Source organism: Triturus cristatus, chromosome 3_2, assembly GCF_964204655.1.
Source record: "Triturus cristatus chromosome 3_2, aTriCri1.1, whole genome shotgun sequence".
Taxonomy (NCBI): Eukaryota; Metazoa; Chordata; class Amphibia; order Caudata; family Salamandridae; genus Triturus; species Triturus cristatus.
In genome coordinates, this window is record NC_140584.1 from 1,134,194,337 (window position 1) to 1,134,220,355 (window position 26,019).

General features: G+C 45.2%; 1 protein-coding gene across 2 annotated transcripts in view; it reads left to right on the top strand.

Annotated features, from left to right (window-relative positions):
• Window positions 1-26,019, top strand: part of SGSM2 (small G protein signaling modulator 2) — a 1,127,811-nt gene that overhangs the window by 913,056 nt on the left and 188,736 nt on the right. For both annotated transcript variants that reach the window (XM_085649947.1, XM_085649948.1), the window contains exon 13: window positions 17,092-17,156. In XM_085649947.1, the coding sequence (XP_085506073.1) occupies window positions 17,092-17,156 (65 nt within the window). The remainder of the gene's footprint in view (window positions 1-17,091; window positions 17,157-26,019) is intronic.

The window sequence follows — 26,019 nt, forward strand, 5'->3', positions numbered from 1 at the left end:
GCCATAAGGTCAAGGAAGTGCCTTTTGTCTCGTGTAAATCTGTTCAGTATTTCCTGAGAAAATAGCATTTAAAACCATATCAATATCTATACGCGGGCACCGTGCGCGCACTGTGCGCGCACCCTGCCGTGCGCGAGCGCAATTCTGATTGGTTGTTAGATGTCAGTAAACATTCGAATCGGTCGAAATCAGGAAGTGGCGGCCGCCATTTTGTCTCTCGCAGTCTGAGGCAGTGAAAAACAAAGGTGGAGAACGTGAAAAGGGGGCAGGGTGGACAGTTCCTGACCCCCTAGCCTTTGTCAGGAGGTCACTGAAGGACCCCCAAGGGTGAAAAAAACATTTCTTTTTTTGATGAAAAAGCGCGGGGTGCGCACGGTGAAAAACCTGGAAAAAAAAAATATTAATAAATACATAACTTAGCATTTTAAAAAACGTACATATTCACTTAAAAAGACCATAGGTTTCACACACGTTATAGTTAGGAATTAGCATTTAAAAAACCTTGCAAATTCACTTAAAAAACCATAGGTTTCACACATGTTATAGTTAGCTGGACATTTCCCTCGTAAAAAAACAATGAAATTCCCCCGTTATAGTTAGTGCAGGCAACTATAACTCACGCGACCGCAATCCTCTGCTGATGACGTCAGATATTACATCACTAATTACATTTGTGTCTTTCTGGAAAATAAATATTTGTAATATATATATAGCTAAAGATTAATGGAAGAAGACATGGGTAAATAGGTGTCTAAATACAGTGATGTAATATCTGACGTCATCAGCAGAGGATTGCGGTCGCGTGAGTTATAGTTGCCTGCACTAACTATAACGGGGCAATTTCATTGTTTTTTTACGAGGGAAATGTCCAGCTAACTATAACATGTGTGAAACCTATGGTTTTTTAAGTGAATATATATATATATATATATATATATATATATATATATATATATATATATATATATATATATATATATCTGTGTCTGTGTGTGTGTGTGTGTGTGTGTGAACCAATAACATAAAATCTCACTTTATATTATAAATTAAAACATTGAACTATTTAGAAATCTTCAAACTTACATTTCCCACTCCAGTGAGTGCAACAGTAGGGAAAGTAGTGAATAGTGGTGGGGTAAAAATTACTATTCCCGCTCCCATGAGTGCAACAGTAGGGATAGTGTTGAATAGCGGAGGTGTAAAAATTACTATTCCCACTCCAGTGAGTGCAATAGTAGGAAAAGTGTTGGATAGCAGAGGGGTAAAAATTACTATTCCCACTCCAATGAGTGCAACAGTAGGGAAAGTGTTGGATAGCGGCAGGATAAAATTTACTATTCCCACTGCAACAATTGTAAAAAGTAGGGAAAGTGTTGGATAGAGGAGGGTTAAAATTGACTATTCCCACTACAGTGAATGCAACCGTAGGGAAAGTGTTGGATAGCGAAGGGGTCAAAATTACTATTCTCACTCCAGTCAGTTTAAAATTAAAAACAAACTAAATTTTAACAACAATAAAAATATTTAAAAAACAAAATAAATTGATAGATATGTTAAAAATTCAAATACAAATATATTTATATTTAAAAAAGTAAAACATTTTTTATAATGTTAAATACATATAACAAATACCTACAAATATTATATTAAGTAAAATAAAAAACAATTTCCAAACAAATAAATATTTGTAATTAAAAATTATTTAGAAACAAAAACATCAATTATTACATAAATGTACTTTTTAGGTCTCGCCTAGCAGCGTGCATGCGTTGCTCTGCGAGACTTATTTTAAGGGCTTCAAAAAGCTCACCACACACACGCTCGTGTGAATGTGGCCTATTGCTTGCGGTTACCCGCACGGCGCCATATGTTTTGAATTATCATGCGCAGACACGGGCACGATAATTCAAAACATATGGCCTGGTGCTCGCTCTTAGGAGCACGGGGTTGTTCAGCTTCGTGCTCGGAAAGGAATTACAATTTTTTTGGGCTCGCGCTTCTTGTTAGAACTGCCGGTGCTGAGTACCAGAGACCCAGCCCACTTAAAGCCCTGCGGAGCCCCTACCTGAACCCCAAACTATCAGTCTTGACGAGACGGTCACCCTGGACTAGCAGGCGGCGGGTTGCGCGCTCCTCTCAGACAAACCTGATTCCCTGAGTTGGCGCTTTATTTAGTTTTACCGCAAAATCAAACTTGCTATGCTTGATATGAAAAATGCATCTCGAGAACACTGCTCACCTGTTTCTCAAAGTCATTAATCCAGCCCTAGAAGAAGGAATACTGCTGAATGCGCTACAGTATGATCGGTGTATGCACCTGTCTGCTAAAAATCTGAGGCATGAACTGGGATGCGGCCCGGAGTAAGTAGCAACGTCTGAGGTTCATTCAAGCATTCCACCATCACTGCTCGGTATGCCTGGTTGTGATAAGGGCCTCTAGGGTGAGAAAATTCTGCCACCCGCCCTGATGAGCAATGATAAACGAGGTAGGTGTAAAACCTAGCGCATTGATAGAATGTGTAAGTCCACCGATGCTCTGGTTAGAAAATCCGCCGGCCGAAATCCAAATCCCATAAATCAGGTTGTGTGAAGCCCTGACCGAACCGTGATTTTTGTGCTGGGTCGAAGCCGCAGTCAGCGGCCGGGCTGGGTCCAAGCGCCAGGCCCAGGCGCCCTGCCAGGGGTGCTACGGAGATGGCGTGTTTGCCTCCGAGGCCCGCGGTATGAGGTATCCATTGTCCACCTGACAAACACCCCGGTGAACGCACAGAAACTGAAGACGGTTCAATAGACAGGGCGTTTTCCTCCCTCTGTCTCTGCACAATGGCTGCATTTTGTGCACTGTCAAAGGAAGGCACTTTGGGAGGGGGCTGGGGCGTCTTACTTCTGAGCAGTACCGGGCGCGAAGGCCTAAGGCTTGGGATCCAAGGAGCAGCCGTGGATGTCAGGGCAACCCTCAGTGAGAAGCTTCACTGCACCCCAGAGGTGGGACCTTACCTATGACAGGGATGCGGCACAAATTTCATCATTACCACCAACAGGAGCCAAGGAGCGCGTGTGACAGCTGAGCACACGGTGCAGATGACAACAGGTTTGATGTCACCATTTCAACCTCTTAACCCTGTTCTTTTCATCGTGTGCAGCTTGACTCAGTGTTAATGCTTTACGTCTAGGCCCTTAACTCATACATGCCTCTAAGGTCAAATGTCATGAAGGTTTGTGTTTTAATGAGTTATTATAGCCTTATTTTTCATTGTGTGCAGCGCTTGATCCTGCCATTTGGTAATTCTTAGCGCTGTAAAAGAAAGTTGTTTTCACTCGTCTCAAATCCTCATCTTTTCAAACTTAGCAGTAGGACGACATGCGGAGACTGCCCAGAAGGATTCATATAGGTGACCTGCCCGTTAACTCACAACTCTTTGTAGTCAGCGTGTTAACTCACTGAGCTATCTAACAAACTGACAAACAGGAAGTGTATCAAATAATTATTATTACAAACAAGAGCTTACCATTGTAGTGGCATTGCCTGCACCAGAGGGCAGCATGTTCATGTCTCTGATTTGACAATAGCATATGACTATTAATTAGTTGTACATGCAGGAGTTTTGCTCTGTACGTGTCTTGTAACTATCACATCGAGCTGGTCTATAGACCCGTACACACATGATTGTACAAGGTACCAACTTTATAGCTCTACATTTCTGGTTCAGGTCAACCGGGAGTCTTTCTGGCAGCACAATAAGCCATTCCGGCATTTAATAGTTTCCTCCATTTAGGAGGCTGAAAGACAGATTAAAACGCACTGATTGCTCTTTCGTAGTGAAAAATAGTACAACACAAGCCCCACTTGTGTGCAACCAAATCTGTGGCGTAAGAGACCTTTTTAGGCACTAAAGGGGGTTAAATGTGAACACACCCCAACTTTGTGAGTGTGAAACCGGTTCAGAAGATGCATCGCATTCAATTGTAATCTTGTATAGGTGTCGCACACAAGTGTACCCGGTTTTGTTTCGACGTGTGGAGAAAAAACATGACTTGCTTACACACCAACATATCATTGTGTAGTATTCACAATTTACATCAGACAGAATCAACATGTCGGCTCACAACATATGAACAAGCATTGGCATAGCCAATAGTTCTCGCCTTTGGGACCTTATAAGTATTTAGATATGCAGCACAATATCATTGGTACAACAGCATCAACTGTTGCATGGCTAAACACTTATAAGGTCCCAAAGGCGAGACCTATTGGCTATGCCAATGCTTGTTTTATTTCCTACCCTATAACACCACATAATTCATAACACACATCTAGATTAAAAATAAAGTACTTCCTCAACTAACAATTCATTACCAATTAAAGAAATATTAATTAAAAAAACTCATAAAAATGAGTTAACTTCCCACACTTTACCTCTATGATCCCCACAACCCGCAGTTAATCCCACACTTTACCCCTATGATCCCCACAACCCGCAGTTAAAATTAAACTATAAAAGAAGTATTACACAATTAAAATGTATTTTCAATTAAAATAACTAATAGTATTTAACAACAAATTATAAAGTAAGTAAAATTAATTCACTCCCCACACTGTACCCCATAACAATAAACCCCCACACAAAAATATAAACAAATAGCCTAATTAAATATAAATTAATTAATTATTATTAATGCTCAAGTATTTTTAATTAATTAAACTAAAATTACTTCCCACCCTTTATCCCTATAAACCCCAAAATCCACACCTAAAAGTAATTAAACAATTTCCATATTTAATGGTCTATGAATTAATTAATAATAATTAACAAGTAATTATTAATTAATTAAACATACATTACTTCCCAACCTTTACCCCTATAAACCACACAACATGCATCTAAAATTGATCACATAATTTCCGTAATACATTTTCTATCAATTAGGTAATACACATTAACAACTAATTATCAATCAATTAAACATAAATTACTTACCATCCTTTACCCCTATAAACCTCACAACCCACACTTGAAAATAATACCACAATTTCCATAATACATTTTTTATCAAATAAGTAATATAAATTAACATCTAATTATTAATTAACCGAAAATAAATTACTTCCCACCATTTGCACCTTTAAACCCCACAACCGCACCTAAAAATAATTACACAATTACCATAATTAATTATCAATGAATTAATTAATATTATTAACAACCAATTAATAATGAATTACAAATGAATTCTTTCCCAAAACTAACAATATAAAATCTAAATTAAATAAATAAAAAATAATAATTAATGTATTATAATTAATTTACTTCCTACCCTATTCCCCTATAAACACCCACAACCCACTACAGAACTAAAAAATTAAAAATGTAATTAAAATAAAATTCATAACTACTAAAAATTTAACACATATATTAAAAAACATAAAAAAATACTTATACAAAAAAATACATCACATACATTTACAATATAAACTAAAATACATAACACTAATTACAAAATCGATATTTTAAGCATCTATACTTTTGCAAACAATATTAATGAGTTTAATAGTTTTTAAACAATATTTCTTACCTTAAATTCGATATTCTTGACCACAATATTCTTGCTGTCGTTAATTCTGAATCACGATATTTCCAACTCTTTATTTGTGTAAGTTTACATTTCCAACTCAATATTCTGTCTCATCGCACATTTTATTAAAATTTTTCCTCAGCTTTCTGTGCAGCAGTGTTGGGGGGGGGGGGGGGTGCACTCCTCCACTCAAATGGAGGAACCACCGGACTGTTATTATTAAAGCAGGTCCAAGGCTGATTTGCACATGGCTGCTAGAGTCATGCAGTGGGCAAAAAATGATTTACTGTAATGTACCCCCAAGCGATAAGCAATCCACACATCACCTTCTGTTGTTTTAAATGAAGTTTCTGTTTTGCACACCGCGTAGTATTAAACCCTTAAGATGGCTGCCTCAAGGTGGAAGTCGACCTGGCCCTCGCTACCTCCACGGCACAGCACGACGCTTGGGACATATATTTGGAACAGGTGGCGGCTAAGACAGACCACAGGCCCCTATGAAGGATGCTATGTTCTTTTTATCCTCCAGGGCCATCATCACACAGACTATTACCCCTCCTGCACCAGACATACACAGGGTGCACACCTCTTAGTTCATGATCCTTGTCGTCCTCTGCCCCCAGTCCCCCGGCCTGTTCACTCCCCCGGACCCAGGCCGTGATATCTTACCCTATCATCTCCCACCCCAAGCCACACCTACGTTTTGACAGTGACAAGGGAGCAGTGCAGACAATGTCTGGTTATCTCCATGGAAACACAGTTTAAAAGTTCGATTCCCCATTGGGCACTTTGAAGACAGTAACAGCAAGGGGTTCTTGGAATGGACCAATATGAACGTTGGTTCCTCAATGAGGAACCAGTATGTTCAGCTTGGCGACTGACTGTACCTGGTGTGACCCCAGAATACTTTGGTATATCTATATCTATATCTTGTGGCCTTCTTAATGTCCGCTCCCTTGTGAAGCACCATGCCGAAATTACGTTACTAGTTGAGTCTGCTAAATTGGATATTTTGTTTCTAACAGAGACCTGGACCAGAACAGATAGTGGAGTGGAGCTGGGTTGGGCTTGCCCTCCGGGGTACTTTATAAGACATATTCCTCGAACTACGGGGAGGAGTGGTGGAGTGGGATTTATTTGTAGGGACACACTCTCCCTCTCACAGCTCGCAGTTAAACAAGTGACAGGAGTTGAACTCTTGGGCTTCTCCCTGATGGCTCAGGGTGGCATAGTATTAGCAGGTCTTCTTTGTTATAGACCGCCCTCCGGAATCACTTCTTCCTTCCAGCAATTTATTGACCTTGTTTACGACCTATCTAACTCACATTCTAAGTTCATAGTGCTGGGCGATTTCAATCTACGAACCTCAGGCTCATAAGAACTAGCCTTTAGAGAAATCTGCCAAGCATGTAGCAATATACAGCTAGAGCAGCTTGTGCAGTGTTCTACTCATGTGAAGGGGCACACCTTGGACTTGGTCTTTGCGGACAAGAAGTTGGTCGTTATTAATGAGGTCATGGATCAATGCTGGACAGATCATGCTTTGGTCCTTATGTCTATCTCTGTGTCAGGAGAACAGCGTAGTGAATATGGCCTGGCTAGGCATAAATTTAGTAGACAGTGGTCTCGTTTGTTAAGAGGGTCAAGTTTACCTTCACTACTGTCCACAACATTTGCGGTGGAGGAAACTGTGGATAAAAGCTAGGCTGCTCTTAGTCAACAAATTCTGACATCATTAGACGAATTGATCCCGCTAAAGAGGATGAAGAACAAACCTCTGAGAGTCAACGCCTGGTTTACTAGCGATCTTAGTCAACAGAAACTTCGCTGTAAGCAGGCGGAGCGTGCTTGGAGGAGAGGATACGGGGAATTGGATCGTGTGGCGTATAGGCAGGCCTTGCGGGAATATAAAGTCCACTTAAGGATGGCCAAGGCGAAGTTCTTGGAAGATTCTTTGACCAAAGCCACTAATAAATCACAGACCCTTTTTAAATTGGTAAATAACTTGGCCAATCCTGCCTGCGCAGCACCAGTTACTGTAGTATCTCAGGAACTGTGTGACTCCTTGGCCTCTGCGTTTGAGGAAAAAATTAAGCTAATTCTGAGTGGCCTTTCGACCTCGGGCCACGTGGCCTCGGGAAAGCCTTCTCCATTGAAATCTCTCCACTCCCCAAGTGATGAGGAGGTTAAAGGGGAGCAACAGCAACTATCTTGCTTTCCTACCCCTTCCTTGGAGGAATTCTATACACTAGCTAATGGTGTGTCCTCAGGTTCCCCACTTGACCCTTTGCCACACAAGATATGGAAGGCTCTCCAGACAGAACTGCTACCTCCGCTGCATACCATCTGCTGCCAGTCATTGGCTACAGCTTCGGCCCCTGACAGCTGGAAGTTGGCAATAGTGACACCCTTGTTAAAAAAGCCTTCTTTGGACCCGCTATGTCCAGCTAGCTATAGGCCTATCTCGTTGCTACCATTTCCTATAAAAATTTTAGAGAGGCTGGTCACAAGAACTCTATCTAACTTCCTGGAATCCAACTCATATCTGGATGCAGTCCAATTTGGATTTAGACCAGCGCATGGGACCGAGACCGCCTTGATCACCGTGTTGGATGATCTGCGAACGAGTGTCGACACAGGTAAGGCAGCATTCTTAGTGTTGCTGGACATGTCGGCCGCGTTCGACACGGTGGATCATGCTGTCCTTTTGGACCGCCTTCAGAGAGCGGGTGTTGCTGGTTTGGCGTTGGGCTGGCTAAAATCCTATCTTGGTAATAGGCAACAAGCGGTTGCATTACCACCTTTTCGCTCAGCCATACGTCAGGTGAAGCAGGGTGTGCCACAGGGGTCCGCGATCAGCCCGATCCTTTTTAATCTTTACCTCCGACCCCTAATCAGTTTGATAAAATCATTCAGCATTTCAGTTATCAACTACGCCGATGATACGCAACTGATTTTTTCTTTTGAGGGTAAGGAGGCGGTCTCGAGGGACACTTTTCATCAGTGTATGTCGGAAACTGCAGAATGGCTTCGGTTTAATTCGCTCTAATTTAATGGGGCAAAAACCGAGGTGCTTCATTGCTCCTTGGACCGGCCCTCTCGCCCGCTGCCAGGGGATTTCTGGCCGGCTTCTATTTTGGGCACTGTGACAGCTGCTGAGTCGGCTCGTAATTTGGGGGTCATGTTTGAACCTAGTCTGCAGCTTGACGCCTTTGTAAACAAGACCACAGCAACGTGTATGGGCTTACTTCGAGCCCTACGTAAAATCCTGCCGTTGCTCCCCCTGGGAGCCCGAGCAGAGGTGGTGCGTAGTACTATACTCAGTAGACTAGACTACTGTAACGCACTGCTTCTGGGGGCTCCCAAGTTTTTGGTAGCCAGGTTGCAGAGGGTTCAAAACATGGCAGCCAAATTGGCCCTAGCCCGACCACGCTCTGCGTCATCCTCAGCAGCATTATTCGACCTTCATTGGCTGCCTATCCAGCAGCGTATTCTTGTTAAGGCCGCATGCATTGTTTTCAGGGCGTTGCATGGGCTGGGACCTCTGCCACTCCAAAACCTCTTTTTTTGGTATCAGGCTGCTAGACCCCTAAGATCCTCCTCGGCGTTCCTGATAAAAGTTCCTAAATTTGTCAGAGTGAGGATGGGCGGCCGCGCTTTTGGCTTTGCGCAGCTAAGTTGTGGAATACCCTTCCACTGTCGCTAAGGAGTAAGCAAGATCTAACCTCCTTTAAAAAAGAGTTGAAGACCTTTCTCTTTCCAAGAGCAATGTAGTGTATTAGATCTGATGATCCGTTGAAGGTCAAGTGCCAGGATACCCTTGGGGTGGCAGTCGCGCTCAACAAGAATATAATACAATACATACAAATGTTGACACCAATGAGGGTACCGTCTGTATGTGTCCTATAACTCCTGGGTAACTTCGAAGCTATGTTTTATGTACCTTTATCATCTGCAATGCATGCATGCTTAAAACATCAATAAAGAACCAATTGGGTGACAGCGGCCTGATTGTCGGTTTTTAAAAGATATTTAATTCTTATTTTTAAAATTTGCTACTCACCTCCATGAGGGCCGCTTGACTTTCTGGTCCGGCACTGGTTCCCTGTTGGTTCCCCGTTTGTGCGGAGAAAGCCAAGAGTGGGACATCCTCACTTCCGCCCGCCATTTCCTGCCGCCATCACAGAGATTAGGACTAGTGCACCACGCCTCTACGGATAAAACACGATGGCGGCCAGGGCGTGCAGAGGTGACAGAGCACAGTAAGGCTTGCTTTTTACTCGGCCTGCATATCGGTTTTTAAAAGCATACTTGGAATGTTGCAGAGTTTTTAAAAAAGGTACTTAATTAATATTTTTACGTGGAAAAGAAAGCAAGAGATTTCAGCTGCTACACGTCTCACACAGCCAAGAGGATGTAGAATCACTGCCTGAAGCTAAACTTGGATAAAACTGAGGTTTTGCTCTTTGGGAATCACCCATCTTTTTGGAACACGTCATGGTGTCCATCTGATCCCGGCCCCCTTCCTGTTCCTGTTCAAAAAGCCAAAACATGTGGACATCATTTTTGATACCATTTTATGCTTCTCTGAGGAAATCAACCTAACAACATCATCATGCTTTTTCCTGCTCAGGACGCTAAAGAAGATGTTTCCGTTCATTTCGGTGGTGCTGCAAACAAACGTGATATTGGCTGTTGTCAGCTCAAGGACAGATTACTACAATGTCCTGTACCTTGGCACTCAAAAGCAACTGGTGAAAAAGCTCCAATCCCAGCAAAATGCAGCTGCCAGATTGATTTTGAAAGTCCCCAAATTTGCCGCTATTGCTCAGGCGTTGCAGAGGCTACACTGGCTTCCAGTGAGGAACAGGGTCAAGTTTAAGGCATTGTGTCTAGTTCACAAGGCCCTGCATCGGATGGGGTCAGAATATTTTCAAAAATGTTTTTCACGGCACTCTCCTAATTGGATCCTCAGATCCAGTTCAGCCAAACTGACAACTGTTCCTAGAATAAATAAAGCTAGATGGGGTGGGAGAACCTTCGCCTTCAGCGCAGGTAAACTCTGGAACTCCTTGCCTTCAACTTTGAGATCCCAGTCCAATATGCAGCAGTTTAGGAAACACTTCAAAACATGGCTTTTCACCGAATCAATTAGGCAAGCTGAATGGTTCCATTTCTCTCTACTGACTTCTGCTGTTTTACCGCTAGCGCTAAGACTCCTTCGGGTAATTGCGTGCTTTATAAAAAAAATATACATTACATTACATTACTTGTAAATAAAAATGCTGCATCAAGGTAATAGAAGGCTCATAGATTGCTACTCACCTGATTACAGCATACTTTTTCCAATTTGTGCAAAAGTGATGCAGTATTTCTCGAACGCATCATAGGAATTCCATGAATGGGCATCTGGATAAGACTGGCAGTAACCGATTGAGACTAAAGGGAGAGAAATATTTGGGAGCATTATTGTAGGTTACTCAGTTATAAGGTAAAACCATAGCTGGTCTTTAATTTAGCTGATTGATTACCTGTTTCTAATGGCTACTTCTTAAATGCAAATTCCTCAGATTTACAATAAGCACCAGGAATTTAGCAATTCTGCTAGGTGGCGCCGTGCAGCTCTGCACATGCTCCGTACTGCCCTCGAAGTGACAGAGGGGAGCTACATATTAGATCCACCCTGTGTACTGACGTCAGTTCCTTTCTTTCTGTGCCCTTGAACGCGGATCCTGGGCTCCACTTCCAGTTACCACACCCTTCCGCCGCCTCATAAAATGAAATCCAATGTGCAAGGGAACAGCTGAAGAGACTGCAGGTAGTGCAGAAAGCTGCAGCAAGGTGTCTACTTAACATTCCAGGAAGATCCTGTATAAAGCAACATCTGCATGATCTTCACTGGCTTCCCGTGGCCAGTTAAATTTAAAGCCCTGGCTCATTCAGCCCTGTACAGATTTGGCCCTTGATATCTTAGGAAACGTTTCTGGTTTTATGTGCCCTTGAGACAATTGAGCTCAGCGGTGCAGTTTCTGGCAGTTATTCTGTGCTTCCGCCTTACGAGAATGGGTGGTAGCTCTCTGGAAGCGGTGGCCTGGAATTCACTTCCTTAGGACCTTCGTGGCATCCAGGACCCAAAGCTCTTCAGGAAACGGCTGAAAACTCTGCTTTTTATTTAATTATCCGTTGATTCTCAGTTCCCATTTAGGTGTCGCGCCGGGACACTCTTGAGTATCTGTGCACGCTATAAATGTAAATAACATAACATAACAATGTACCCTCCTAAAACTACAGGTTTCAAACCATGCCGCAATGGCAGGAAACAGATGTCGGTCATGAACCAGCACAAGACAACTCAACAGAATGGGGAGGAGGGAGGTCAGTGAGGAATCAGCAATTAGAAGTATCCATCAGAAGAGCAAGTTACTATCCTTCAGAAACGCCCTTTCTGCTGGATATTCTGTCTAATCGCAGATTCCTCACTGCCCTCATGCCTCCCGTTCTGTGGAGCAGCCCCTTCTTTTTACCATCTTAAGAGATCCCAAGTTAAAGGTCTGTACATTGGTACCAACAACTGTTTTATGTTCAGCATCTGAGGGTGAGGAAATAGTCAAGCAAGAAACTGATGTCGGCACACCGGGGTGGCTCTGATATTCTGCTCCACTTCCAGGGCAATACAGAGCCAGCGAGGAGCCACACTGTGCCACCTAGCGGTGCGCAGAAGTATTGCTGAGAAAAGCTTCTAGATTCAGTATGACTCCTGAGGAATATTCCAAAGGTGATGGTTCTGTAGTTAGACAAAGGGTCCACAAGAGTGGTACGCACATAACTTGCTCTTTGAGACTGAACTGATTTTGTGATTGTTGTATACATTTGCGTTTTCCCCTCAAATGCACTTAGCTAGTCATTGTTCTTCTCTCTCCTGTTTTACTAGAGCTTGCTATCCTCATTTCTTAAACTGATTTTATTGTTGGGAGCTGTGGGGATTGGCATTGAGGGTTACTGCATGGTCTTCTATTATTCTTTAGCTGACCCTAGTGGTGGCAACCATCTTTTCCTGTTTTTTTGGTTTGGCGTTATTTATTTTGGTGATTGACTGAGCACGGGCGGGACTGCAGTGAGGTATTTAAATGGGATGACTGCCTAATTCCCATACTATCACTACACCAGAATTAACATACTCCACTTGCATTTGGTCTCATTTTAGATGGCTAACTCCAGGTGTGACATCCCAACTTACGAAAACGGTTAAATCTGACCCTTTTCCATCCTGTAGTTTTCATTCAGTAGCAAACACAACGGCTATTATTCTCTGCAAGTTGGCCAATTCCACCTTAGAAGAAGGGTTGCGACAGGTTAATTGGAAGACGCCCTCACTGGACAACACAGTTTTAAGCAATTTTAAAACAATATATGTTCTGACGTGCTTGCAGAAAAAGAATCAATACTGTAATCTCCGAGTGTTTATCGATCAACTCACTACCCAGGATGTTGCCTTAATAGTTGTCCAAAATAAATGAGGTATGCTTTTGGACCAAGGCGATGTAGCCACGCTGTTCCTTTTTGACCTCACTGCAGCCTTGTCATGACACCCTGGTGTCGAGGATGGGAGAGACAGGAATCCGTGATAAGGCCCTAGACTGGATTCAGTCTTTCCTTGCACATCATAGTCAGGGTGTATTATGCCTCCTTGGCTGTATATTTCTGGCTTAGCCATTAAAGACCATCAGCCTTGTTAATGTGGCATATCCTTCAAAGAATGCAAACATCACAAAGTTATGAGTTGGTTACTCCCTAGAAACCATGAATGGCAGTAATGGATTTCAGTGCAGGGAGAGAACATTACAGGTCTGTCGCTCTCTCATGAATCGAACAGAAGCATACATCAGGATTTCCTTATCTGGATACAGTTGGATGGCTTTTCTATTGTGTTTAAGCCATACCTTGGCATCCTGAGACATGCCTGAATGTTCGCACACAAACGCATGCACACACATATGTACTATTCATCCCATTCTCAACTCGGTGAGCAAGAGTGTCTAGGACAGATGTTTGTTTCATGACCAAGACGCAATATGAACTACATGTTTAGATGTTTTAGAAGGTATCTTTGAGTGTCTTGGTTGTATGGTGCTGATTTTGCAACTACATTAAGTGGATACAAATGAAAATAGATATAACCAGGCAGTACCTCTCTAGCCTTACACTATGGCTCCTTTTCCTTCATGGCACCTTCAGGGCACCCTTCAAAGAATCCTAAGATTTGTGCTGACTGTTTAGTGCTTGGACACTCATATCCTCATGACAAAATAGAAAAAACTTCAATTATCACCTACTGCTGGTGATTTAATGGTGTCAATTGAGAAGAGGGAGTTCTCTACAGGGTTCCTGCCCCAATTACCAAGCTTCTTGGGCTGCAATATTTTGCTTGAATCTTTTTGCTAAAATAAGTGGTAGATGCACTCTTGAGCTCATTGTCTGGATATCTGGACTCCTGTACTACTGAGCCAGAGGGTCCCATGTGGCTTCAGATGCTGTGGCAGTCCTGGGATTAGAGTGCCCTATAAAGTCTGTCCTGGTTAAAGGGGTGTTTTTCTGCACTTTGACTAGGACATGCATCATTCCATTGAGGAAAGCAGTAAACTATATGATTTGGTTTACCTAAGTCATTTTTTATAATGACATTTGTAAAATAATTTGTAAATGTTTGAGGTATTCACAAACTATTATGTTGCAATCCCACAGTGGCTTGAATACACAAAATTGGTGTTTGTTTGACAATGAGTGATATGCGTTTAGAAATATTGTGAACTCCTTCCCTGAAAGATCTCTTTAACAAATCTTGCATGTCAGGCAATACTGATTCCAGATAATCTCTTCGATGATGTTGGGTTAGGTCAAGAGATCTGTTGCAGCAGTACTCACCTTGGTCGCCCTTCTAAGGCCCTAGGATATATTCCCACTAAGAAAGACAATATTTCTAGATGGAGGTCTAACACCCCAAAAGAATTGGGAACTATTCACAAATTACATTTTGAAGTAGGAAAACTAGTACTGCAGAAGTACTACTTGTGTACTACAAAATGCTGTTAACAAACCTATGGGCGGAGGAGACTTCCTACTCTGCATCTCTTCTCCTGTCTATGTGGAGATCTCTGCCAATCAATCAATCAATCAATCAATCAGAACATTTGTAGAGAGCACTACTTACCCGTGAGGGTCTCAAGGCGCTGGGGTGGGGGGGGGGGGGGGATGCTGCCACTGCTCGAATAGCCAGGTCTTGAGGAGTCTTCTGAAGGTTAGCAGGTCCAGGGTCTGCCGTAGGGGATGGGAAGGGTGTTCCAGGTCTTGGCGGCGAGGTGGGAGAACGATCTGCCGCCGGAGGTCGCTCATCGGATGCGGGGGACTGTGGCGAGGGCAAAGTCAGCGGAGCGGAGCTGGCGGTTGGGGGTGTAGAAGCTGAGTCGTCTGCTGAGGTATGCTGGTCCGGTGTTTTGGAGTGCCTTGTGTGCATGGGTGAGGAGCTTGAAGGTGATCCTCTTGTTGACGGGGGTGCCAGTGCAGCTCTCTTAGGTGGGGTGTGATGTGGCTGTGGCGAGGGATGTCGAGGATCAGGCGTGCAGAGGCGTTCTGAATGTGTTGAAGTTGTTTCAGGAGTTTGGCCAAGGCTGCTGCATAGAGGGCGTTTCCGTAGTACAACCTGCTGCTGACGACGGCCTGGGTGACCATTCTTCTTTGCAAGGTGATGCAGATCACTACCCACATAGATATCAGGGAGCTGAAATGGGATATACTCCTGAATGGGAGGGGTTTAGAGAAATTTAAGAAAGGGGTCATGGATGGACATGCTAATACACACACCAACAAAAGAGTAAGACTATTGCAATTTACAGATTACCCTTCTAGTGTTACTACAGCCCTAAAGGTGTCAGAACAGGTATAACTGTACTGCATCCCAGCCTTCGAGTAAACACTGTCTCACAGAGAAAATGGAGAAAAAACATAACACCCCTTAGGTACTAATGTTAAATGAATTGAATTATATCAGCATTTAAATTATATATTTATATTTTAATGTTAAAACCTTATATGCAATTATACATAAATTATTATTTTACTAGCATATATATATATATTTATATATATGTACACACACACACACACACACACACACACACACCCACACACATACATACACACACATACATACATTAATGGTCATTTATATTTACTAGTAGTACCTTTACTTTTGTAGGAGGCTCCACCCCCTGATTTGAAGGGGTAGAGACATGTACGTCTACACCTAGGTGTGAATCTACACTTGCAAAAGTTGAATAGTAAAAATGCAAAGATTTACACATAGGTGTAGTAGTAAGTATATACATGTATGTTTAACTTTGTGAATAGGCTCCATTCTTTCTACTAATAAAGAGATTTTCAACACAATTTGATGATCAAATGGGTGAGGCAGGCAGATTTGGGAAAATAATGATCAAAGTATGGCTCAGCTACACCGACGCTAGTTTGTAGTCCTGTTCAGACATCAAGGTTGTCTTTTCTCATTGAAAGTTTCTAGAGATTAATTATCTTGTACTTAAACTCAGCCTTTGTTGTACTTCAATTCTCTTTAGAAGTGCTTCCTAGTGGGTTTGCTCCTAAATGTTAAAGTATCTTTGAACCAAGCTAGAGACCCAGAGGGTGGTGGCACTTTAAAAAGACTCTTGATTGACTTAAAACCTAAAGTGTCCTAAAATAACTAGTTATGGTATGGCTGGGGCTCTTTTTAATATACGGAAGTTAGTTCCCGTGGTGTTGAGTCTGGCTAGTGGTAAGAGCGAGGCTTGGATCAAGGGCCTTGCTTAGAATGGGGACAAGAGCTCTCAAAATAATTTTTATCAAGCAGAAAATAAAAAAGATAACGTGAAGATTGTTCTCAAAAAGACACAAAAATACTAATTGTGTTATAAAAGTGAGTGTGACTATGATCTAAAACCTTTCTTGCCTCTTTCCCCACACGGCCTGCCCCTCTAACTCTGAATCTTTGGAAAGGTATTTGTCCAGCCCATCTAATCCCAAGGTAATAGGCGAGCCTTGACCAGTAGGCATGAGACAGGATCCTCTCCTCCCCCGCACCCTAGACACCCCTCCATCAGTGTTCTTCTGCAGGCAAGGCCTGGGTCACTTCTTTGCTTTGGAGCAGGAATGAAGCATGTTCCCTCTAGTGAGTGCCCAAGCTATCCTGCCTCATTGTATGGCAAGCTGCTACTCCAGCCTCTTGCATGAAAGCGCCCAGCACTACCGGCTGCTTATAGGCAGAGGCATCGCCTTTTCATGTAATTCATTCATTCAATGTGACACCCTATTAGTGCTGTATACAGAAACATCTTAATAATTGTTTTGCTGCGCAAGTGTTAATATTCTGTGTTTTGCTCTGATGCTTTCATATGTGAATAGATATTTTTGTCACAAAGGTACAACACACACACATTGTGATCTTTCCCTGTCTCTTTTAATTTACAGAACCCCGCTGAAGATGTTGTGTGAAAGTATGAAGAAGCAGATTGTGTCACGCGCCTTCTATGGCTGTAAGTGGTCTATTGTGTGTTTTTGGGTGGATGGAAGATGGTATCCAAAGAGGATTCATTCCATAGCAGTGAGAATTTATTACAATTGGATCCTGGTATCTGATTCTGTGCTTGCACAATCTTCATGCACATGGCACATAGACACCCATGCTGTGTGCTGGTGTGTAGCTGCACAAAGGGGGCTTCTTATATTAGCGTTTGTTAGATAACCTATAACAGAGACATATAGATGGCGTGAGGTGTAAGAGTATCTCATATTTCATTGATGCCAGTGAGTTTGATTTTACTAGTGATGAGCCGGTAGACAAGACATTATGGGGCATATTCTCAAGCACTCATCGCCAATTTAGCATCACTTTTATGCCACGAAAGATTTATCGCCCTATTTACAAGCCTGCGCTAACCGCCGACATCGTCAGTTTACCTGCGATAGCTGCCACTAAAAACATCGCCAAGGCTGACAGCAACAACTAACACTAATCATATGCAGAGTAGGCTTTCCCATCCAAAAACTCACAATAACACCACATCGCGATATTCTCAACGACCAGACAGATCAGCGATGTGGTCCAAAAACAGGCGATAAGTCACGTTAGCAGCAGGGACTTAAGACCTGCTTTTTGCTGGTCTTAAGTAGGCCAAAAACCTGCAGTATATAGGGAGCCCAGCCCAGAGCCACATCTGAAGACCAACAGATGCCATAGAGCTACTAGTCAGGCAGCTATGAGACTCAAGAAGGCCACAACACCCACCTCTACCACCCCCAGGACCCCCCTCCCCAGGCTACCACTGAGGCAGCGCAGAACAAGACATCGGACCTTCCGAAAATGCACCATCCTCAGAGACTTAATGCCAGAGGATGTTATTGTCCGCTGTAGGCTCCGAATTGCCCACAGGCTGACGGTACCAACACAGCGGACAAACAACATCCCTCCGCAGACAAAGCTGCTGGCTGTGCTGCACTTGTTGACCTCTGGTACCTTCCAACCAACAACTGCCAGAGTCGGAGGAGTCTCACAGCCAGCCCTATCAAAGTTCCTCACACCCGTCTTGGATGCCATCATCAGCTTGATACCCCAGTACCTTCACTTCTCCCACACTGCGCAGGAACAGCTGGAGACCAACCAAGGCTTCTACGCCATAGCTGGCTTCCCGTGCGTGTTGGGGGCAATTGACTGCACACATGTCCTACTTGTGCCCCCTGTCGACACTGCACACAATTACCGCAACAGAAAGCACACGCATTCCATCAATGTGCAGGCAATAGTGGACCAAAAGGGACTGATCACCAATGTCGTCGCCAACTTCCCAGGCAGTGTGCATGATTCCTCCATCTTCCGACAGTCCATCATCAACCAGCGCTTTCAGGATGGCACCTATGGAAATACACTGCTCGTTGGTAAGTACCAATGGAACACACCACACACACCTCAACTCCACAATCATACAACTCACAACTGTGGGAATGCACACGTAACAAAATCACATACAACATGCCAACCAACATGCCCATCTACCAGACACGACAACACAAGTAACTGTGGTAACAGAGCCAGACATGTAGACAAACCATCCACAAAGGCATAGCCCCTCTGCCACACAATTGCAGAATTTGGGGAGAGGTGGGAACCAAGAATGTGCAAAGGAGGCAAGTGAACCATGAATAGGAATGTACACAATGCCAAGTGTGGCGGTGATGTGCTGGACAGTCTTGAGTATGCAGAGCACAGACATGTCCGTGTGGACATATACTGCTGGTGTTTGTAGTGTTGTGGACAGTGGACGCAACCATGTTACCTCAGGCAGTGGGGAAGACCGTGGACATGTAGCTATGTCGCACCCCCCTGTAAGCGTAAGCATAGTGGGCTGGGCCGGCATACACCAGTCCGGCATAGGAGTGTGAATAAATAGCCCGGGTCTCTGGGCGTGGTTCACTTCCGTGATGGCCACCAAAGTAACTACTGCATGTGTCTCTGTGTCCGCCTTATCCTGACCATAGGCCTACACACAATTGGCCGACCACCTTCAACGGCCAAATTTACACCGGCGACGAGGTGGCTACGTCACACGCCACCCTGCGCACATCTCGTCATCCCCTGCAGGGGCGTGTCTGCCAGGGCAGCACCCCTCACCCTGCCACGAGGCCGCCGCCGTGACCGGTGGTGCCTGCATGCTCCTGTGCGCCTGTTGCACTCCAGCCCACTGCTCCCCAGACCCGTCTGGCACCCATCGGTGATTGCCCGCCCCTGCGCACCCAGGCCTCACTGCTCATCTGTCGCCACCGGCGTGTCTCCAAGAGGGCCCACCACGTGCCGTGTAATCTTCAAGCCCGAGGCCCGTGAGCTTGGCTGCCTCCTCAGCCGATCACTGGCTTCCACGCAACAGGCCCCTAACGCACCCTGCGGCACCGCACCGCGGAGTTCTGTGTGTGCTGACTGTTCCCTCCAGCCTACACTGCGGTCCAGCAGGTCTCGCACAAAAAAAATCCAGTCTGGACCTCCAGGCCTACAGCATCATCGCAGGCTGCACAACCGCTCAGCTCTTCAGGTGGGCCTACCTTAGTGCAAAGCAAGTCATCGCCACATGGCGGTAGGCCCGTGCCGGACGCAGTGCCTCAGGTGCCACTAACTCTGTGCACCACAAGTCACCATCCAGCCTCCAGGACTACTGCATCGTCCCAGGCTGCACACCCCCTCAGATCTTCAGGTGGGCCTACCTCAGTGCACCGCAAGTCATCGCCATGTGGCGGTAGGCTACCCCACAAGTCCGACTCCAGCAGCCAACAGCATGTCCTCGGTAATGCCACTGGAGCCCTTCACAGTCATGGGGCCACCCCCCATCCCAGGCAGGCCGCTGGAAAGCCTGTGTGGAATGTCTGGAGATGTACTCCGAAGCGCACAACATCCCAGTGCCTCGGCGGCAGCCCATGCGTAGGCGTGTGAGGGGTGTGAAGAAATGGCCGGGGGCTCTGGGCGTGGTTAATTTCTGGGCTCTGGGCGTGGTTCTGTTCTGGGTTCTGGGCGTGGTTCAGTTCCAAGCTGGCCACAAAGGTAACTATGGCGTGTGTCTCTATTGTAGTGTCAGTGCCACCCGGCCCTTAATCGACAATGTTGCAATGTAGCATGCACCCGGAAGGCGGGCTCGCCCGAATGGATAAATAAAGGAGCGCAAGACCGCTCGGGGTCTCGGCTCATACATGCCAACTGATGTGTGGTTATCTTCATTGCCGCAGCATAAGCCAAAGGCCTAGCCTCAATCGCAGCGTGAGTTCAGCCTGGCCTGAACTCTACATCTGTGTCTGCCCTATCCTTACCATAGGCCTACACACACGTGGCCGCCCACCTTCAACGGAACAACATTACAGTGTTGTTGTCAGGCTTGCGGACATGCGCAGACAGGCATGACAATGGTGTGCCATAGGAGTGCAAGTGACGCAACCGCACAGCGCACACAAGTAAATAGGCTCAGGGGGAGGGAGGAGCAACTGTGAGGCTACGTAATACACATTGATCCTGCACATTTGCCAGAGGCAATACATGGCAAACATGAATACCAAAGTCATACAAATTACACACCACAAAACTTGTAAGTTTGCCAACTCAGCATGCAGAACCACCAATTTACACTAATCTCACTTACCTCTCACAGGTGATCAAGGATATGCACTCTTCCCGTGGATGGTGACACCCCTCCGAGCCCCAAACACCCCGGCCAAGAGGCAGTACAATGTGGCCCACAAACCCACCAGGGGCATAGTTGAGCACACATTTGGCGTGTTAAAGTCACGTTTCAGGTGCCTGGACATCACAATTGGAAGACTCCTGTACAGCCCAGAAATGGTGTGCAAGATGATCATTGTATGTTGTGTATTGCACAACATATGTGTACGCACCAATGCCCCATGGATCCAAGTGCCAGATGCACCGGACGATGATGAGGAAGATGAGGCTGGTGGACCACACCCCACTGCAGCTGCAGTAGGAATAGCCCGAAGGAACACAATCATTGACAATTTCTTCGCATGAGCACGTCACATTGTGACTGTCCTTAGCAATCATGGAACAGTACAAAATGACCACATGAACAGCATGTGCAAATAAATTCATTGCAACACACATTCCCTGGGTGCATGTCAGTCCTCTGCATTAGCACATCACTCTGACAAGTGTAAGTGCAACATTAAGTGCTAACAATCTCACAAATAGCAAATAGATGGTGGGTATGTCACCTCTGTACAGAGAGGCTGTTTAGGGTGTCACGTATTCGAAATGCCATTTCAGGGTATCAAATGTTGCACGTAATCCCACTCATCAGCGTATCACATGTGTACAAAAACATGACACGAAGGCTGTCATTGGTGTTCAAAGAAATAAAACAGGGTGTCATTTGGGATCAAATATGAAATTTTGGGTGTCATTTGGGGTCAAATATGAACCACCCTGATGCAGAGATGCACCCTGTGACTCAAGTCTCACAACATGAGCAACATGGACGTAAGGGGGATGGGGGCACAGTAAACACCTCAGCAACATGGGAGATGCACACCAGCCGAAAAGCCCGGAGAAATACCTTGCGTGGAACACACCAAGGTGTCCCCTGGTCATATGTGCCATGTACAGATCACATGTGTACACGGACGTCATCCATCAATAGCAGTGAACAGTGTCAGCTAATAGGTTCAATTTGAGAAGTCACGTGCCTCCTCACAGCTACCTGTACCCATCATGGTCAGACTGCAGCAAAACACCACTGCTACATCAGAGCATGCAGAATTGACCGTGAGGGCATGTACATGGCTGGGAAGGGGTCAACTGTGCCAGAAAGCGAAGCAGTGACATCCCTCCAAAAATTCACATCACATTTCCAGAATGCAAGCAGATGACAAACTAACATTGGGGATGAAATCTCCTTTGCCTGAACTAGAAGGCAGTAGCACATCTGAACATCTGACCTTGAAATTGCATGCACCCGGCACCCCCTGAGAGATACCATAGCAGCTGATGATGACTCCCACACTACGCACAGCGCTAACCAAAGACCAACGTATACTCACCCCACACACAAAAGTCCTTGCTCGCAGTTCTCTTGCATGGAATGACCTTCACACTTACGCACAGACCATCCCAGGAGTCCAACCGCTGCACACTCAAACATATCATTGCTCCGAGCTGTGGCATCCACATAACTTTGACTTTGACTTTTTTACACACAGCCCTATTTCCTACATTGACGTGGGGCTAAGTTGGGAAATTGTGAGATTGTTGTTTGGGAGCAATGAGGCCACAGCTAGTTCACACATTACCAGTCATCTCACTGCCTATCTGGGTCACGGTCAAACATGTGCATTGATATCAGTTCCCAGGAAGTACCTTTTTTGGAATCTCTGCCCCTACATTCATCCATACTTTCATACTTGCTTGATCATAGACATGACACATCTGTGTGAATTAGAATGTTTTAATCACATTCGGTGGAGTGTTGAAGCTGGACCAGTACATGGCCCTGCAAACCCCACTTTACATTGTTGCCCCGTGGAGGGCCAGCCAGAGTCCTTTAGGAATTGACAAGTTCATCGGAAGAGGAAGAGTTCAATCCGCAATCTGATTGCTGTGTCATTGGTAAACAAACCAAATATGGCAGTCCATGTCGAGGGCCAAGGTGAGTGTCGCAGAGTGTATCGGAGGACAGTGGAAGGTGTTATTCCAGGGCATGATGCAGAGGGCAAAACCAAGCTGAAACAGGCCATATGGTGGAGATGAATGCTACGGCTTCCTTCTTACCACAAAGACAGAATCATCCACATCATCGTCCTCTGATGTGTAATGTGCCTTACATGTGGGTGGTGGTGTTTTGTCTGCAGCACTGTGGCACTGACACATCAGGGGCCGGAGGTGGAATGTCTGCCGCACTGTGAGGCCCTGACACATCAGGGGGCGGAGATGTGGATGGAGTAGTAGCAGTAGTATTAATCTGCGCCAGGCTTGTGGCAGCAATGCCATGATGAGGATCTTCAGGGCATGGATGATCCCAACTACATCTCGCTAGTGTGCAACCGTGGCAGACATTCTTTCCGCCTGAATCCGCTCCATGTTCTCCATGATCCCCTCCATGTGTCCCAACTCCCGGGTGACATCGCTGGAGCCACTCTGACTAGACAGTTGTTCTTGTCTCAGAGTAATGACTCCAGCGATGTCAGCCATGGATTGTTGGAGAGCATGGAGCGGACTGTGGGTGTCCGTTAGGGACTATAAGTGGTCCCTGATGGGATTTAGACACCCACGTACGACATCTAGTTTGGCTGCCATGAGGTAGAACCACACCCGCACCTGATCCGCCATCTCGTTCTGGCCATCTAATGCACGGCGTTGGAATGTCATTGGTTGGTCGTGGGGGTCCTGGGAGACAGCCGTGGTGGTGGATATTTCCTGCAGTGTGGTCTGTGCAGGGGTGGGGTCTCCTCGATGCAGCAGGGCTGCCCTGCTCCTGGGGGTGGGGTGCTGAGGGTGTCCATGAGCTGTTGGAGGGCGTCGGTGTCGATGTTGTGGAGGTCCTCTTCATCATCAGTGAAGAGATATACGGTCTGCTCTGCAGGAGGTGTTGATTCTCCCTCTACAATGTAAAGGGGAGATGCAGTTTAACAGTGTGTTTCATGTATGTTCACGCATTGAACACGTTTACAGACAGACTGCATGACAATGTACATTGTGACTGTTTGGGAGGAGATGCCAATTTGATGCGGGACAGTGGACATTTCTATACCATCAGGGATGTGAGGTTGTACTTGTACATTATCATCTCACAGTTTCCTGCTATGCCAAATGTGATTGGCCAGTTTCTACACACAAGCGTCAGCAGTTGTGTCCTCTGTTCTGTTGTGAAACTGTTGCAGTTTGTACCACATTGTTGTCAATGTGCTCTGATTCTTATGTGTGTGTGCTGCATTGTGGATGAGTCACCCCTGCAGCTCTGATTTTGCTTGCCCTTATCCCTTTCAGGCAGTGTGCCTTTCACTTCTGTGCTTATACAGTGCTGAGATGTTGCAGCCTTGGGTAAATTGGGCTCTTGGTGGGAGTTGGGACTCTTGGGCATGGTTTGTCTGTTGATGTCTTGTTGACGACAGGGGTTGTTTGTGCACGTGGATGTGTCAGAGTGTGACCTGCTCCTTTACGGATGTGGTCCACACTCAGCTACCTCAGTGTCGTGGCGTGCACCATGTCATGGTAATTGGACTGCAGCCATGCTAATCGTCATGCAGTGTCACTTGCATTGTCAGTGTGGCTCATGGACCCGCAGCTTTGCTGAGTTCAGCACATGTGCATGGGTTTGTTGTGAGATTGGTGATGTGTGGGGCGGATCCCCTCAGGGCACATTGTCGATAGGGGCCTACTTGCTGTTTCTAGGTGTGCTGCAGTATGCCAAGGAGATCAGGGACATGATCCAGAGACATTGTGGGTGTGCACTGCGCTATACTTAATTGTGAATGTGTGCCATTGTGCCCATCTCCCCCTGTTCCCCCAGACCCTGGTCGTTACTCACCCTGTTGCTGTTGGGTCAAGTCATGTTGAGCAGTGTCCTGTCCCCCAACTTATGCCACCGTCTCCCCACTGATGACTGTGGACACCGTTTCCTCTAAATCATCCAGCTCCTGCTGTGGCGCTGGACTCCCACCTCCAGTCTGCATTGCTGCTTTCTGGTTGTTAGCGAGTTTCAGCTTGGTTTTGCGCTTCACATCATTCCAGCGCTTCTAGCTGTTCTTCACTTCCCTTCTCTTCACTCCGACTGCATTCACCTTGGCCAAGATGGACTGCCATATTGCATTTTTAGTTGCCAATGACACAGTGGAGGTGATGAACAGTTGTTGGTAGTGTTCTATCACCTCTGTAATAAGGATCTTGTTTTCCTGGGGACTAAATCGTGGGTTCCTCTTCTTCTTCTCCTTACCCTTTTCCTTCCCCGAGGTCCCTGGCTGGTCCTCTGGGGGGTTTGTGGGGTTCTGGTTGGCCTCTGTAGTTGCTACAGCTTCCTCCATGGTGTTTCTCAGTTGTTTGGGTTTTGTTTTTATTATTTTTTATTTTTGCAGCTTTTATGGTGATTTTTCCCACCTGATGTGGGAATAGCAAGTGTGGCGCTGATTATCGCTGATATTTTTATCTCTGTTGGGCCCATCGCCACTTTTTTCACCTTCTGGTTTCCTTTTTTATCGGCGTCCCAGTAATTCTAATGCGGACATTTGACGCGTTATCTGCATACTATTGCCTGTTGCCGGCTTGTTGAGGATACGCCATTAACATAGCGTTAGTTTCCCGCGATAGACGGCGTTATGTAAAATTGCGTTAACCTGGGTTGGCGATAATTATCGCCCGTTCTTGAGAATATCCCCCTATAACTAAATACCGACAACTGGGTTTAAAGAGGTAAGGGAAGTCCAAAGAGCCAGTAGCTCTGGTGGAAATGTTTACTAAAGTACAATGTGTTCCTTTGTACCTGGAATCCTTGACCTCTGGTTTCTTTGAATTTTTTGGTATGTTCTCAACGCACTTTATAGTTGGCATGTACTCTGAAATCCTGACTTTAGACCTTGACTTTCATATGATTAATGATCCAGTAAGTATCGTCTGATTCTGTCCCTTTGGTACTCCTCTTTCTCCAGCATTAGGACATCTTTAGTTCATTTTATTTGTCTCTTTGGTTAATTTTATTTGTATTCTTTTAAATATAGCTCACAGCAACATATGGGGCTTGAGGAGTTTTTATTGTTAAAGAGCATGTACACTCTGGGGCACAAAGAAAGGCTGGCCAAAAGATTTCAGCGGTCTCTGAGCTCTCAACAGATGGATGTGTTACAACTTCCTCAAGTTGAATC